Source organism: Anomaloglossus baeobatrachus, chromosome 1, assembly GCF_048569485.1.
Source record: "Anomaloglossus baeobatrachus isolate aAnoBae1 chromosome 1, aAnoBae1.hap1, whole genome shotgun sequence".
NCBI classification, from domain to species: domain Eukaryota; kingdom Metazoa; phylum Chordata; class Amphibia; order Anura; family Aromobatidae; genus Anomaloglossus; species Anomaloglossus baeobatrachus.
Genome location: NC_134353.1, coordinates 310,718,170 through 310,735,983, shown reverse-complemented (window position 1 = coordinate 310,735,983; position 17,814 = coordinate 310,718,170). Strand labels below are relative to the sequence as shown.

At 47.8% G+C, this 17,814-nt stretch overlaps 1 protein-coding gene across 5 annotated transcripts in view; it reads right to left on the bottom strand.

Moving 5' to 3' along the window:
- Positions 1-17,814, bottom strand: part of ANKRD17 (ankyrin repeat domain 17) — a 220,266-nt gene that overhangs the window by 148,702 nt on the left and 53,750 nt on the right. The window contains exon 1 of one of the 5 annotated variants that reach the window (XM_075351233.1): positions 11,794-11,998. The exons of the other annotated variants lie outside the window; for them this stretch is intronic. Coding sequence (XP_075207348.1) covers positions 11,794-11,847 — 54 coding nt within the window. The 5' untranslated portion in view covers positions 11,848-11,998. Of the gene's footprint in view, positions 1-11,793; positions 11,999-17,814 lie in introns of those variants that run through there. 5 annotated transcript variants of the gene reach the window in all.

The following is a 17,814-nucleotide window of genomic DNA, read 5'->3' as shown; positions in this document are numbered from 1 at the left end:
CATCTGCCAGGTCAGCAATCTAAGACCGCTGGACAGGAGACGTGCCAGCCCCTTTAATTCCGGATATTCAAGACACTTAGCTAGGCTGGTGTGTGTGTGTGTGTGTGTGTGTGTGTGTGTGTGTGTGTGTGTGTGTGTGTGTGTTGCAGCAATGATGACGCTGCTAATCAAGCAGCCGGTAATGCCGGGAGATAAGGAGCTTTGCGGGCCTCCCGTTCACATTACTGACCCGGCCGATAAACTGGAGTCCTGCAAATCTATTCCCATATCTCTACCTGCAGCTACTTAGGGTGACCTTTTCACAAAGCACCTGTTAGGATATATAAGGTGGAAACACTGACCTGACATTTCAAGCGTTGTATGGTTCAGAAATCCAACATGGTCTGAATTTACCGGTATGTGCCAATTAGTGAAACAGATTCAGTAGGGCCGAGCTCTGTTTCACCCTTCTGGTCATACATTAAAGGGGTGTTCCACTACCAAGCATAGTGGCCACATCGGTGTAAAGCTGTGACAGAAGGCTTTTTCTAAATACTTTAATTTGTCAGTTCTGCCTGTGATCTGCGTGATCGCTGTCCACTCACCCCCATCATGCGACCTCAGATGTCCGGTGAGGTCACGTCATCTTCCGGAATTGGACGTTAACCTGGCATCACTGAGGCGGGACGCAGTCTCCGTAAGTGACTGGGCTATGGGCGGCGTGTCCTCACACGTCACAGCCCATCATCTCACACGTTCTCTCGTGCCGCAAGCATGAGCAATGCTGGGCTGTGACGTGCGGTGAAACTACACCCACAGCCCAGTCGCTCATGGAGAGTGGGGCCCGCCTCAGCGATGCCGGATCAACTTTCAAATCTGCAAGTTGATGTGACCTCACCGGACATCAGAGGTCACTGCAGCCCGGGTCACATGATTTGGGCGGGGGGGGGGGTGTGTGAATGAGTGGACAGCGATGGCGCCGCTTATGGGCTGAATTGACAACAGAAGGTATTTAGAAAAAGCCTTCTATTTCAGCCTTACACCAATGTGGCCACTATGCTTTGTAGTGGACTACACCTTTAAAGCTTCAATGAAGAATAAAGTGTAAAATATAGATCAATATAGATCACTAGACTAGGATCTCCATTCTGCCAGTATCCGGCTTTTTAGCTGGACTCAACACCGCCTGCTACACTACTGTGTCTGGTGACCGTCTCTACTGGAAAGGAAGTCACAGATAAAGTTTTAGGGCACCATACACATTAGAAAGCGGTCGGCCAAAAGATCGCTTGCCCAACAACCATCTGTCTGGACTAAACCATAAACGATAATGCTTGGCCAAGAGATCCTCTGCTCTTTAAGGGTCTGTGATTTCTAAATCTCATGCACATGCTGCATACGTTCTCCTTGAGAGTAGAAGCGGTTTTATATCTGCAGAATGGAAATTTCAACATTTTTCACTCATTCCAATGAATGTGTGTGGGGGGGCAGATTGCAATTATAAATGTGGATACTTTAAGACATTATTCCTGACTACAATTTGGTCTTTGGTGCAGAAAAACATGCTTCGAACAGTCATTTTGTCGTGCACATGCCCTTAGAGAACTTTTCTCCAGGGAAAATAAAAGCTGGGATAGGCTGACAATCAGCAGGCCAGATCCTTCTCTCCTCATCTGTCAGGGAAGAGCTGGGATGCCACCACCGGCCAGCAGTCTAAGGTGCTTCAGGGCCTTTAGGCTCCACCGGGGAGCATCTACGCACTGCCAGTCCGGGGTTCAGATACAAGCCCCTAATGGAGTGAAGCCGAGAAAACTGTTTACACGAGTACAAGCACAGGCGCTTCTCCAGTTATGACAGGGCAACCTGTCACCAGTATAATGTAGGTGTAGAGACCCTACTTTCAGCAATGAGTCGGTTACTGGGCTCCTTGCCGTAGTTTACTGATAAAATCACTGAGATCATCAAGAGGACTAGTAGTCCTCCATATTTAAGCGTTATATACAGGGCTGTGGAGTCGGAGTCGGAGTCGTGGAGTCGGAGTCGGAGTCGGAGCTCATTTTGGTGGAGTCGGAGTCGGAGTCGGTATAAAATGCACCGACTCCGACTCCTAAAATATATAATAAATTGGGGACAGGAGTGCAATGCAGAATGTGCTGAATATTTTACTAAATAACAACATTTAGTATAATGCTTATATTTAAGTGAAAAATTTATTGTAGTACAATGTGAACATCAGACATTTAATTGTTTTTATGATACAATAATCAAGATATTTGGATAGAACATAAAATATTTATTGGAATACAACTTTAGAACACAAAAAAACTAATAAATTGTAAATATGTAATATATATAATATATATATATATATATACAGTGTATATACACACACACAAGATATATATGTAATCTACTGTATATTACATAGTGTATTACATATTTACAATTTATTACAGTTTTTTGTGTTCTAAAGTTGTATTCCAATAAATATATTTTATGTTCTATCCAAATATCTTGATTATTGTATCATAAAAATTATTAAATGTCTGATGTTCACATACACATATTCATGTACTACAATAAATTTTTCACCTAACTATAAGCAATATATGTAGGAGTCGGAGTCGGAGTCGGAGCCGGAGTCGGAGTCGGAGCCGGAGTCGGAGTCGGTGCAAGAGAATTTGAGGAGTCGGAGTCGGAGTCGAAGGTTTGGCTTACCGACTCCACAGCCCTGGTTATATATCCACGTCCCCACCACTGATTGGCAGCTTTCTGCCTATACACAATGTACACAGAAAGCTGTGACAGACTCACTTAATGGTTTTGGTCCCATGGTGCTTCAGCTGCAAGAGGCCAAAACCACTCCCACATTGAATGTTAGGCCGGTGTCCCACGCGTGAGTTTCACGGTGCATCACCTGTCACGGACTCACACACTGCTCACAGGAGCGGGTTACACAGATACATATGCAACCGACCCGCTCCTGTGAGCAGATTGCAAGTCTGTGATGCACCGTGAAACTCACGCGGTAATCGAAATTGGGACACCGGCCTACAGGCAGACTTCATTGATCATTCACCCCTGCCCACTGGCATGTTTGGCCATAAGGCATTTGCACTGCGGAGCCCTCCCTGGCACATTATATACACTAAAAGAGAACCTGACACATGGAAACATGCTATTAATCTGCAAATATATGGTTAATCTGTAGGTTAAAAGCATTGTAAACCTGCCTGGTGTCTGCACATTATACCCCACTGCCAGGAGGAAAAGAACTTTAATCCTACTGGCAGCTTTCTAGTTTCATTCATGGGGCCGCACCGGTTCAGTCACCGCTCTGCACATGGATTGAAGCTGCTGTAAGCCTGGTTGCACACATCCGGCTTTTCGCCAGTTTGGCTGATGCGGCGCACGCCAGTACAGTGTATACAGTACAGTGGCAGTGCGACAAGTGCCGGTCACATGCTGTCATGTGTCCAGAGCATGTGACCTCGGAAGTTTCAGCGCTGTCATTGTACCGTATACACTGTACGGGAGTTCGCCGCATCCGCCAAATCAGGGTAACCAAGCCCTGCACACTGACTGACAGACATTTAGCATTAGTGCCAGCTGTCAGTCAGTGCAGGGAGCACGGATACAACTGCTATCCATACACAGAGTGGTGACTGAACCCGCACCAGCGCCGCCCCCATAAACTAACACTGCCAGGAGGATTTAAATTAATTTCATACCGGGAAACAGGGTTTAATGTGCAGGTGCCAGGCAGGTTCAGGATGCTATTACCCTGCAGATTAACCCACATATCTGCAGGTTAATGGCAATGTTTTTTATCATGTGTTATGCTGCAACATGAGGTGATGGTCGTGGGTCAATGGTACAACAATGGGCCTCAGGATCTCATGGGATCTGTGCATTCAAAATGGCATCAATAAAATGCACCTGTGTTCATTGTCCATAACATACGCCTGCCCATAACATAACCACACCACCACCATAGGACAATGGATTCACATTGCTGACAAGGCAAACCGCTCACCCACACGATGCCATACACTAAGTCTGCCACCTGCCCACAGTGAAATCCGGGATTCATTCATGAAGAGAACTCTAAAAAAAATTATTTAAACAAAAAAAAAAAAACAAAAAAAAAAACACGCGGTTCCTCTTATTTTGTGAAACAAGGTAAGCACACTGCTGGGGGCTGCAGCCTTGTGCCGTATGCTTTATCTGTGCTGGGTATTGTTTAGTTTTGCAGCACGATACTGCCCTGCAAACTGTGCCTGTGATCGCAGTCAGACCGTCACTCAGGGTGGGGGCGCGTCTTACTGCAACCAATCACAGACGCGGTGGGCAGGGTGAGCAGTGCATATGGATGAGGCTAGTGAGCGGCCCTGGAAGTAGAATGAGCAGCGTATTAGCCGTGCCGGAGCCTTGGTAAGTACAGCATGCCAGCTCCATCAGCTGAAGTCAGCCCACCACAATCTATAAATCAAGTATGTTTGGTTCCCAATCCCTGTGAAGTAGCTCCACAACGTAGATTATAAAGGCCAAACTGGCAGTACAGAGCAACCAAATTACATTTTCTATAATTGCCTTTAATTACACAAAAGATGTCATGTTATAGCTCTTACAATAAAGAATAGCCAGCTACATAGGATTGATAGTAACAATACAGAAGTGTATATAGTCTTTATAATAAAACTGGACATGAATCAAGTCATCATTTTTCTTTGGCATTCTACATGGAATCTGCCAGTAGATTACAGCTGCCCTCGCCAAATAGACGGGCTGCCTCACTACAAAGAACCTATCCTATGTACCACCATTTTTAAGAGCCAGATTCTGGTCTCCATAGATCAGACCTGGGCAAGGGGCGGCCCGCGGGCCACATCCGGCCCGCCTACTGTCTGTGACCGGCCCGCCCGTCTTCAGCCGCTGCAGTGGAGTCTGGCTGCTGCGTGCCAGGCAGGGAGAGATCCTGCAGCTCCGCACAGTGTAGGCAGCGGAAAGCAAGAATCTCTCCCCTATTCGGCACCTTTCTCTGTGACACACGCACGTGCCCTGATGTCATCAGTACGGCGCGCGTCATTTTAAAAGTTCCCGCCGGGCAGGAGAAGAAGCTGCAGCAGCCGGGGCCCGAACGGAGAGAAACCGCGGCGGGGGCCCTACAAGAACAGCAGCGGCGCAGCCAGGGCCCGTACAGAGAAGGAGCAGCTCAGCGGGGGGCCTGTACGGAGGTGCCTGAGGATGGGGACAATAAGAAGGGAGGTAAGTAGTGACTAATAAGCTGAGGAGGGGACAATGGGGGGGGGGGGTTGTGACGACCGATGACTAATACTGGGGGTGTAGTTTTACAGGTGTAGTATATAGTGGTGTAGTATATAGTGGTGTAGTATATAGTGGTGTAGTGATGTGGTATATTACAGATTTAGTATATAGGGGTGTAGTGATGTACAGTAGTTTATTACAGGTGTTGTGATGTATATTACAGGTGTATATAGGGGTGTTGTGATGTATATTACAGGTGTATATAGGGGTGTTGTGATGTATATTACAGGTGTATATAGGGGTGTTGTGATGTATATTACAGGTGTATATAGGGGTGTTGTGATGTATATTACAGGTGTATATAGGGGTGTTGTGATGTATATTACAGGTGTATATAGGGGTGTTGTGATGTATATTACAGGTGTATATAGGGGTGTTGTGATGTATATTACAGGTGTATATAGGGGTGTAGTGATGTAGTATATTTACAGGTGTAGTATATGGGGGTGTAGTTTTACAGGTGTAGTATATAGTGGTGTAGTATATAGTGGTGTAGTGATGTGGTATATTACAGATGTAGTATATAAGGGTGTAGTGATATACAGTAGTTTATTACAGGTGTGTATATAGGCGTGTAGTGATGTATATTACAGGTGTATATAGGGGTGTAGTGATGTAGTATATTACAGGTGTAGTATATGAGGGTGTAGTATATTACAGGTGTATATAGGGGTGTTGTGATGTATATTACAGGTGTATATAGGGGTGTAGTGATGTAGTATATTACAGGTGTAGTATATGAGGGTGTAGTGGTGTAGTATATTACAGGTGTAGTATAGGGGGGTGTAGTGGTGTAGTACATTACAGGTGTAGTATATGGGGGTGTAGTGATGTAGTATATTACAGGTGTAGTATGGGGGGGTGTAGTGATGTAGTTTATTATAGGTGTAGTAAATGGGGGGTGTAGTGATGTAGTGTATTACAGGTGTAGTATATGGAGGGGGTATAGTGGTGTAGTATATTGGGTAGAACAGAGTTAATTATATTAGTCCGGCCCTATAAAACCATCCCAATTTCTCATGCGGCCCCATGGGAAAATTGCCCACCCCTGCCATAGACGTATATGGGGGCCAGAATCCAGCCAGATACCAACGATCAATTACAGACTGGAACCAGGTTTTGATAGTTTTTTTAAAAAAAAAAAACAAAAAAAAAAAAAGAACACCTGGTTAGACCCGCCGACCTTCGGTATCTATGAAACCGCCCATTACTATTTACACACAAAATAAAAAGGACTACGCATACACCAAAAACACGTAGAAGAAAATGAACGAAAATGGACAAGCACCGCATGTATTTTTTAATGTACTTTTTCGGCCAGAAAGTGCTTTTTTGTGTGACAACTGCAGTGTGCAGACATACCCTAAGCCTGTAAAGGAGAAGGGCTCACTAGACAAGTAGACAAATTTGTGAATATAAAAGAAAAAGGCCTTTGTGTACCCAAATATCCAAGACTTGTAGAGTTCAGCTTATGAAAAATGGGAGCAAAACAAGAGTTACGCTTGTATTTTTTGGATTCTTGTTCAGTGTACATACATGGCACATAATACAAACAGTAAATAGGTCACTTTCACAGTACTATTTTGCATCTGTATTTGTAAAACAAAACCAGGAGGGGGTTCCCTGTACAAAAAGGTATACATTTTTGCTAAAGTCCTACAAGGGTTGATACTATAGGGAAAGAACACTAACTAAAAGTCCGTACGAACAAGTTAGGTGGCAGTAAATTTCCTGCCATTTGCCCATGCTTTATGTTGTGCCAAACAGGGACCAAAATAATAGCACGGCCATCGCACTAATGTATAGTCAGAGTCAAGGACTGAGCGTATGTCACGTTCTGCAACCACGAGGCACTCATATGTTGCAACAATACACGCACTGCTCACATTTCCTTCTAATACGTAACGGAGTATAAAGTTCAGCGCTTGTATGCAAAATATTAAAGCGGAGGGTGATTTCTCTGTATACTGTGAAGTTGTGGCGTCTGCTCACACCTGCATAAGTCACAAAGTATGGCCAGACCCCACTGACAGGTTCACAAACAACAAAGTACTGCATTTCATGGGAAATACAATACTTACTAGAAGCAACAGGGGCGCTTTGGAAACCATTGCACGGATGTGGGCCAAGCCTTAAAGGGGTTGTCCACTACTGATATTTAGGAGTTACATGTAGGATAATTCCCCAATATTAGATTCATGATGGTCTAACCCCCCTCCGGTACTGCTGATTCAGCTAACATTCATCTGAATGCTGGGTATGGGACCCGCACCAATCTTTAAGGAAGTCATATCACAGCAAGAGCCGCCATCCAGCTCTGCATCACTTGTGACAAGATGTGCTCAGCATACAGCACTATTCCTGCCATCATAGACATTGCTGGGGAAACTGCGGGTAACTAATGTGACAATGCAGATGGGATGAACTGGTGGTTCTTTTGTGGACACCTACTACAGTATCCATAGGGTTGGCCTGGGAACACAGCCTTACAGGCCTCTTAAGTTATCAGTATGCTAGCGCTTATTAACATCATTGTACGCGTAGGTGGTGTGTTATTTTTGTGAGTGCCATCTTGGATCATGAAATTAAATCAACTAACTTTCCTTCACACAACAGGATAACATTCTGCCGGCCAGCAACCGCCACTAGGAGCTGACGACAGATCGCAATACAACAGTCTTGTAGTCTGAGCTGGTGGCGGCCATTCTGCAGTAATGTGTGGAGGTATTACAGTGTTGTAAAATACAGTAAATCCACTGCAAAGCCAAAATCTGCAGCACAAGCCTCGGCCATTCACAGCAGAGTAAGGCTAGGTTCACATTTCCATTGTTTTAAATCAGTCAGGTCCGTCAGCGACGTGACGGATCAGTTGTCTTTTAGATGTCAACTGATGCAACGGATGTGTTTTTCACAGGATTCCTTTCACAGGAATCCTGTGAAAAAACTGATCCCTTGCGTCCGTTACATCCGCTGTGCATTCGTTTTTTGACGGCTCAGTCATGATCCATTTGTGTTTGGGACAGCCCAGTGGGTGTGCCAAACATGCTGGGCATGCTCAGTAGAGCATGACGGAATCCAGCGCTGGATTCCATCGCAAGACGGATTACGACGGAATCCAGCACCATAGACATCCTCCTTTACAAGCTTGACGGATGGCGACGGATTCCTGCGCGGCGCGTTAATTTTGCCGGCCAGAAAAACGTTACATTCTGCGTTGCTCCCGCCCGGCGGTCAGTCAAAAAACGACTGACTGCGATGCAGTGGATGCAACGCAAGGTCATCAGTCGCAATCCGCCACCAATACAAGTCTATGGGACACAACGGAATCCGCTAAACAGATGCAGTTTACCATAGCCGCGGATTGCGACTGATACATTTTAACGGAAATGTGAACCTAGCCTAACACTAAGGCCCACATCTGTCAGTGTGTTGGGAAAGGGGGGGGGGGTTGAAAGCTTTTTACTAAATCACGACGTCTGACCTACTCTGACTGAGTTCACATGTCCAGTAATCTTCATACAGAACACATCCAGTGGCAAGAGTCGTGCAGACAACTTAGATCTCTGATTTTAGCTGGATCCGCTTTAACACTGGAGTCTATGGAAAACAGATCCAATAACAGATTGCTATTCACTACTTCTGAAACTGATCCTGGAAGCAAAAAAAAACGGATCCAGCTGAAATCCGTTCTTTAAAAACTGACCAGAACGTTGTTTGCACAGCTTTTCCCCCATCGGATATCTGCTGGATCCGTTCTGATGATTACTGCACATGTGAACTTTGCCTTACACATTTTACATCCATTTGCATCAGACATTAGTCACTGGAGCCACTGCACACGTTTGTAAAGCTGGAGAGAAAAGTGCCTGTAAGTTGTTGCTTTTGCCAATAGCTTAGACTATTTTTTGTCTTAATGGGCCCAATATTTTGCACACCCAGTCAAAAAGGCGGATGGTGTAATATGTGAGGCAACGAAACAACGGGTCATGAGCTTTTGCAGTCGGCTGGGTAAAGCTGCTGTTTCCATCAAAATTAAGCATCCATTTACCAATCAATGTAAAAGCACGCAGGCAGCAGCAGTTTTGGGCTGGCTATCCGGGTATATAAGATCCTTAGGACAGGTGATCAATCCCAGACTGGTGGGGGGATCCAGTATCTGGGAACCCCAAACTGGCTGGGTTGGATTTTTATTTTTTTTTCTTCCAAGTTTGTACATACCATATTTAATTACTGGCAAGAAAAAAAAAATATATATATGTATGAACAGCCTTCATGTGAGCAGCCGCTCCATGCTAGATTCCAGACATTATTTGGTCTTCTAGTCTTTTCCTAAGTAGTAATGACATCAAACCTAAAAGCTGAAGACTAAAGGCAGATTATTCTCCATTAACGCCGCTGATGACCCTGGGAGAGGTCCTCCCGAACATCAGGTGACTCATCTGCTTATGTAGTACAGCTCAGAGCATCTCCATCCTCATCAGCTCCACGCAGAGCCAAGGGCTGTGCACACAGCACACAGCCAAGGGCTACTGAGGGCCTGACGGGGACCATCTGTTCTCTGGGACCCCCACAATATCTGTAATATGAGGAACCAGAACATTCAGGAGTGAAAGCTGGGAGACCTACGAAATGGCCCAGAGAGAAATGGATGGCAACATTCAGGAGTCTGGGAGAGCTGGGTGACATACAATAGGCCTAGAGAGAAATGGACGGCAACATTCAGGAGTCTGGTAGAGCTGGGTGACACAATAGGCCTAGAGAGAAATGGATGGCAACATTCAGGAGTCTGGGAGAGCTGGGTGACATACAATAGGCCTAGAGAGAAATGGACGGCAACATTCAGGAGTCTGGGAGAGCTGGGTGACATACAATAGGCCTAGAGAGAAATGGACGGCAACATTCAGGAGTCTGGTAGAGCTGGGTGACACAATAGGCCTAGAGAGAAATGGATGGCAACATTCAGGAGTCTGGGAGAGCTGGGTGACACAATAGGCCTAGAGAGAAATGGACGGCAACATTCAGGAGTCTGGGAGAGCTGGGTGACACAATAGGCCTAGAGAGAAATGGATGGCAACATTCAGGAGTCTGGGAGAGCTGGGTGACACAATAGGCCTAGAGAGAAATGGACGGCAACATTCAGGAGTCTGGTAGAGCTGGATGACATACAATAGGCCTAGAGAGAAATGGATGGCAACATTCAGGAGTCTGGGAGAGCTGGGTGACATACAATAGGCCTAGAGAGAAATGGATGGCAACATTCAGGAGTCTGGGAGAGCTGGGTGACACCTAATATTCCTACAGGCTGGAAGATATGTGATAAGGTAACATTCAGGAGTCTGGAAAGTGGGGTAACACCTAATCGACCCACAAACTAGTGGAAAACAGTCAGGAGTCTGGGTAAGCTGGAACACATACAATAGGCCCACAGAGAAGTGGGAGTGTGGGGAAAAATGGGTGACATCTAATAGGCCTACATGAAGATATATGTGACAAGGGGACATTCAGGAGTCTGGAAAAGCAGGATGGGTCCACAGACTAGTGGAGAAAATATTCAGAGGTCTGGGTAAGCTGGGAGACACCCATTAGGCCCATCAAATACAGATCTATAACAAGGAGGATGATGCAACACTCAGGAGTCTGGGAAAGCTGGATGACCCCCAATAGGCCCCCAGCCTGCTGGACAGGGTGACACCCAGGAGTCTGGGAAAGCTGGATGACCCCCAATAGGCCCCCAGCCTGCTGGACAGGGTGACACCCAGGAGTCTGGGAAAGCTGGATGACCCCCAATAGGCCCCCAGCCTGCTGGACAGGGTGACACCCAGGAGTCTGGGAAAGCTGGATGACCCCCAATAGACCCCAGCCTGCTGGACAGGGTGACACCCAGGAGTCTGGGAAAGCTGGATGACCCCCAATAGGCCCCCAGCCTGCTGGACAGGGTGACACCCAGGAGTCTGGGAAAGCTGGGTGACCCCCAATAGGCCCCCAGCCTGCTGGACAGGGTGACACCCAGGAGTCTGGGAAAGCTGGATGACCCCCAATAGGCCCCCAGCCTGCTGGACAGGGTGACACCCAGGAGTCTGGGAAAGCTGGGTGACCCCCAATAGGCCCCCAGCCTGCTGGACAGGGTGACACCCAGGAGTCTGGGAAAGCTGGGTGACCCCCAATAGGCCCCCAGCCTGCTGGACAGGGTGACACCCAGGAGTCTGGGAAAGCTGGGTGACCCCCAATAGGCCCCCAGCCTGCTGGACGCGTGGGTAAGCTCTCCCAGCATGTGTGCCCATGTGACCAGCTATGCAGTGACAGTGGAGGCCTCCAGAGCCGCAGCCCGGGAGCGGTGGCCGAGCTCTGGGCCTCCGGACACATGAGGGCAGGCAGGAGGGCAGCTCCGCAGACCCCACCTTGGAATGAGTTAATGGAAAGGTCACAGCAGGCATTTGGTGTAATGGAGGCCTGCAGCGGACGGAGCAGGCGCGCTCCCAGCCGTACCTCCAGGATGTCTTCTAGGACATATGCTTCCATGTCGGCGGCCGCCTCCACCATGTTTCCTCACACGGCCATAGCTTGCTGCACTCTGATTAGAGCCGTGCCAGCAGGAACCCTCCTCTGTCAGGCAGGGAACAGGAAATGGAACGTTCTATTCTCGGGCCGAGCAGCTCCGCAGCCTCAGCGCAGGCCGCTACCATCACACACAGGGGTGACTCACGCACTCTGCTCTTAAAGTCATACGCTTGTTTTTCCGCTCTCACTATGGCCGCACTGGCTGTGCAGCAGCGACGGCTCCTACTGGGCCAGCAGAGGCCTGCAGCAGGCAGGAGCCAGGAATGGGCCAGCCTGATCCATGGTGGTGCAGCAGGGCAGGGCTCCATGGCCCCCCCAGAGGGCAGCGCTGCCCTGTTACAGTGCACAGCCCCACGTCCATTGTGCAGCACTACAGACTGCCGGGGTGTTTCTAGCACAATCAGAATACAGGACGCCGTTGCCCATAGCAACCCAACTTTTCTACATTCATCGTAACATGTAACACTTATTCATGGGAACTGGCGCTGTCCAGGATAAGTCTTTTGCATACCCTAAAACTAAGTAAGAAGTGTAATTGGCCAGTGGAAGGCCTTTATACAGACTACACCAGCAGGCCCCGCCGATGTGGGATCAGGTGCCCCGCCGATGTGGGATCAGGTGCCCCGCCGATGTGGGATCAGGTGCCCCGCCGATGTGGGATCAGGCCCCGCCGATGTGGGATCAGGCCCCGCCGATGTGGGATCAGGCCCCGCCGATGTGGGATCAGGTGCCCCGCCGATGTGGGATCAGGTGCCCCGCCGATGTGGGATCAGGTGCCCCGCCGATGTGGGATCAGGTGCCCCGCCGATGTGGGATCAGGTGCCCCGCCGATGTGGGATCAGGTGCCCCGCCGATGTGGGATCAGGTGCCCCGCCGATGTGGGATCAGGTGCCCCGCCGATGTGGGATCAGGGGCCCCGCCGATGTGGGATCAGGGGCCCCGCCGATGTGGGATCAGGGGCCCCGCCGATGTGGGATCAGGGGCCCCGCCGATGTGGGATCAGGGGCCCCGCCGATGTGGGATCAGGGGCCCCGCCGATGTGGGATCAGGGGCCCCGCCGATGTGGGATCAGGGGCCCCGCCGATGTGGGATCAGGGGCCCCGCCGATGTGGGATCAGGGGCCCCGCCGATGTGGGATCAGGGGCCCCGCCGATGTGGGATCAGGGGCCCCGCCGATGTGGGATCAGGGGCCCCGCCGATGTGGGATCAGGCCCCGCCGATGTGGGATCAGGCCCCGCCGATGTGGGATCAGGCCCCGCCGATGTGGGATCAGGCCCCGCCGATGTGGGATCAGGCCCCGCCGATGTGGGATCAGGCCCGTCCAATTGCCAATGGCCAGTCCTCTTGTCCCCAGGAACAGGAGAATCCAGGAGCCCCCCCACCAGCCAAGCGTATGTGCATGGGGGACAATTACCGTATCCATTATGTATGGGGGGCTTTACACTGCAGCATTTTTTGTAGGATTTGTAGAAATTAAAAGGGTAAATGTGCTGCTGATCAGTTCTGCCCCATTGTGCATGCACCTTGGAAAAGGCACATAAGGGGTTAATCCACTACTAAAATACTAATTCATGGGGAGTAATGATCGCCGACGCCCCCAGATGAGGTCTCGGCAGCAGGCGGGTACTCGCTACCTCACCCCTACATACCCCTATTGTCTACAGCCCCCTATCCACCCAGAGGCCAAGAGTCCACTTGTCCTCAGGAAACCATATATTTACATCTTGTTTTCACTGCATTTAGTAGCTCAGGAAACCTTAAAGAGACGTCAAGTAAGAGAATGTATAGTGGGCAGTATAGGATTGGGGTTTTTTGGCTTTTTTTTCCCATTTCGAAAGCAGCTTACAGTGGCAGTTAGGCTATGTGCCCATGTGTGCGCTCTGAACCGCAGCGTAAAGTCACTGCATGTCCGCTTCAGAGCGCAGCTGAAAAGCTCCGTTCTGAAACTTTGGTGACTGCAGAATTGGTGCGCTCTGGATGCTGCCTCTCCCTATAGACAGAATGGAGACAGCATGCAAAGCGCACAGAATAAGTGACATGTTGCTTTTTAGAACGCAGCGATTTGGCCACGTGGGCATGGATTAGATTGTGCAGGGGACGCAGGGCGCATGCAGTTACGCTGCGGTGCAATACGCAGCATAACTGCATGCAAATACGCAACGTGGGCACATAGCCTTACAGTCAGTAAGAGATGCCACTGTATGCCTATGATAGCAGGTTTTAAAGGTACGGTATATATTAAGGAGACCCTCGCACTGTTTACCTTTAATTATGCTACAAAATGCCATTTTATCCTATCCTGAATCCAATAGATTCTTTGGCTCCCATCAAACAGTATATTCTTTTCATATTACACAACTTTGCATTGATTTAAGAGTTCAAATTGCAAAATTAAAGCAACTATAGAAACAGACTGCAAACATTTCCTACCATTGTGCTGTTGTATCATCAGTGCAAGTCCATCGCACAGCTGGCTATGCTGCTGCTTATAACACCCTCTATAGCACACACTACTGGCTGCCTTTGGCTCCTGGCTCTCATCTCTCCCTCTTCTGCCCTTCCATCCTCTAAGGCTACATTCACATACATGTTCAGTAATCATTCGTTAGGTCAGGGTTCCTCAACCTGTGGCTCGGTGGCCACTTGTGGCTCACAGACCCTTGATATGTGCATTCATTTTAATATGATACATTCTTTTCAAAAGGAACCTGTGATCAGATTTGGGCTCTATAAGCTGCGGCCACCATCAGTGGGCTCTTATATATCGCATGTTAGAATGCTGTATATAAGAGCCCAGGCCGCTGTGAGAACATAAACACTTTATAATACTCACCTAGGGGGTCAGTGTGGTGCAGACTGGTCAGATGGGTGGCGCTGTTCTCCAGGACCGGCACCTCCTCTTTTGGCCATCTTGGTCCTTCTGAAGCCGGCGTGTATGACGCGTCCTACATCATGCACACAGGCCGGTATTGAGGTTCTCTACAGGCGCACTATAATACTTTGATCAGCCCTGCTCAGGGCAGATCAAAGTGCGCCTGCGTGGGACTTAAATGACGGCGAGTGTGTATGACGTAGGACGCGTCATACACGCCTGCTTCAGCAGGAGGACTAAGATGGCCGAAATAGGAGTCGCTGGTTCCAGAGAACAGCACCACCCATCTGACCAGTCTGCAACGGAGCGACCCCCTAGGTGAGTATTATAAAGTGTGTGTTATATCCAGCGGCCTGGGCTCTTATATACAGCATGTTAAAATGCTGTATATAAAAGAGCCCACTGGTGGTGGCCACAGCTTATAGGCCGAAAAACTGGTGACAGGTTCCCTTTAACAATTGAAGTCTATGGATAATTAACCCCTTAAGGCTAGTTTCACACATCCGGCTTTTCGCCAGATGCGGCGCACGCCAGTACAGTGGCAGCGCAACAAGCGCCGGTCAAATGCTGTCATGTGACCCGGAAGTTGCGGCACTGCCACTGTACTGTATACACTGTAAAAAAAAAAATGGACAAGGCAAGAGAACCTGGATCTGAGAGAGAGAGAGAGATATAGAGATTATATATATATATATATATATATATATATATATATATATATATATATATATATATATATATATATATATATATATATATATATATATATATATATATATATATATATATATACACATACACATACACATACATATATACATACATATATACATACATATATACATACATACATACATATACACACACACACACACACACACACACACACACACACACATACATATACACATTAAAAGACAGACAATACAGTGCTAGGCAAATTAATTTGCACAGCACGGTGAAAGTTCTGTTTGCACAACTTTTTTTGGCCAATGGATTGCGGCTGGATCCATTCTAATGATTACTGGCCATTTGAACGTAGCCGAACTGTCACATAACTGGGGTCACATGAGCATATGAATCAGACAAGTACAATGCGAAAAGAAAATCTCAGATTGAGCTCAGACCAACATTATTCAATGAGACAGAGCAGGACCAGAAGAGCATGAGAAAAATTTCAGCATGCTGCGATTGACCGTGTATATCACACCAATTTCACCCATACAAGTCTACGGGAGAGTGTGAAACATTGGACTGCACTCTGATGTCATCCAAGTGCAGTCCGATATACGCAAAGACAGGCAGTGGAGAAGATGCAGAGATTAATCTCTCCTGTGAGAGAATTGGAGCATAGTGACTGACACTCGGATCACGCTCACTGCTGAGTGTCATTAGCATATAACATTGGATGCTGTATGCTTGTACCATGCAGCAGTTATGCTGTGGCTTTTTGTGGCCCCTACAATCTTTTTATGGTTTTCCTTTATATATCTGCGCCGTCCACACTTTACACTGCATTGATGTTCTGGAATGTCAGTGAAGAGTAATCAGCTTGCACAAGATTGTCAGCTGGCTCCACAACCCACACTGCAAAGCAACTTCAGAAAAGAAAAGATATATATATGGCTTAATACCATGTTTACCTTCTCCATCACTGTACACACAGCACTGTTTATAGAAATTAGGAAGCACTGTCAGTACTTCCTCCTACGCTGACCCACTGATTATGTGATCGCTAGGTGTGGGGAGAGAGCAGGAACTGCTGTGACCTAGGAGACCCTGTCAAGGTCTGCTATTCAGGCAGATTACGTTCCCCCTTTAACTGGGGAGAATATACCAGCCCCAGTAACAGGTCCCGATTCAAGTGATGGCGCCCGGAGCGGCGCATGCACAGATTGATCTCTCATCCAAGGGCTCCATCTGCGCACACTATGACTCCCGGAGCGGCGCGGGCGCAGATGGAGCTCTTGGATGAGAGCTCCATCTGCGCACGCGGACACCCGGCGCCATCAACCGCGGACACACTGGGACACCCGCCGTACAGCCACCGCAGGCCGCCCGCCCAGCCGCATAGAGAAGCAGCTGGCCGCCGGGACAGACGCAGCAAGCACGCAGCCACAGGCACCCGGACGCCCACACACACCCGGAAGCTCGCACAGACAGCCCCACCGGTAGGCTATATTCAGATTTTAAGACGCACCCCTTATTTTCCTCCCAAATTTGTGGGAGGAAAAGTGCGTCTTATAATCCAAAAAATACGGTAATTTTTATTTTTCAGGATCTGGGGCTCAGTGATTGCTTATTTTTTGCGTTCTGAGCTGGCATTTTTGGGTAGAGGAAATGTTTTGTTCTCCTCATATTACATTTTATTGCAATATCAGTGTGACCTAAAAAAAAAAAAAAAAGCAGTTCTGGCTTTTAAATTATTTTTTCATTTATCGATTAAGTCATTTTATATTTGGATAGATCAGACATTTCTGAACTCAGCGATACCCTATGTATATTTTTATTTTCTTTAATTCGTTTCTATGGGGAAAAAGGGGGGTGATTTCAGCATGTGGGGGTTTTTTGTTCTTTTTACATTTTGAAACATTTTTTCCCCCCACTTTTCATTGTATTTATTAGTCCCTTTAGGGGACTTGGAAGCTGCGATCATCTGATCACTTGTGCTGTACAAAGCAGTGCATCATCTATGAATATCGCCTCGCAGCTGGTGTTCACAGGAAGACTGTCATGAGACACACGAGTCATCAGCTGACCCTTGGCTGTCATAACCCATCGATCAGGTCATGGAAGGCCAATGAGAGCAGGGAATGATGCGCTCCCCACCGGCACATGTTAAATCCCACTGTCAGATTGATAATGTGATTTAACTGGTTAACAGCCACAGGTAGATGAATATGTGGGCTTAACGATGAGGGTTCAGCGTGGCAGCCTGTATCAAATGCAGGGACACAACCTCTGACCTAAATGTACATCAAAGGTCATGAAGGGGGTGAATCTGGAAACAGCAAGATGTGTAGAGTTTAAATACTGAATTCAAGGATGTGTCACTTATGCCGAGTGCTGTTTCCACA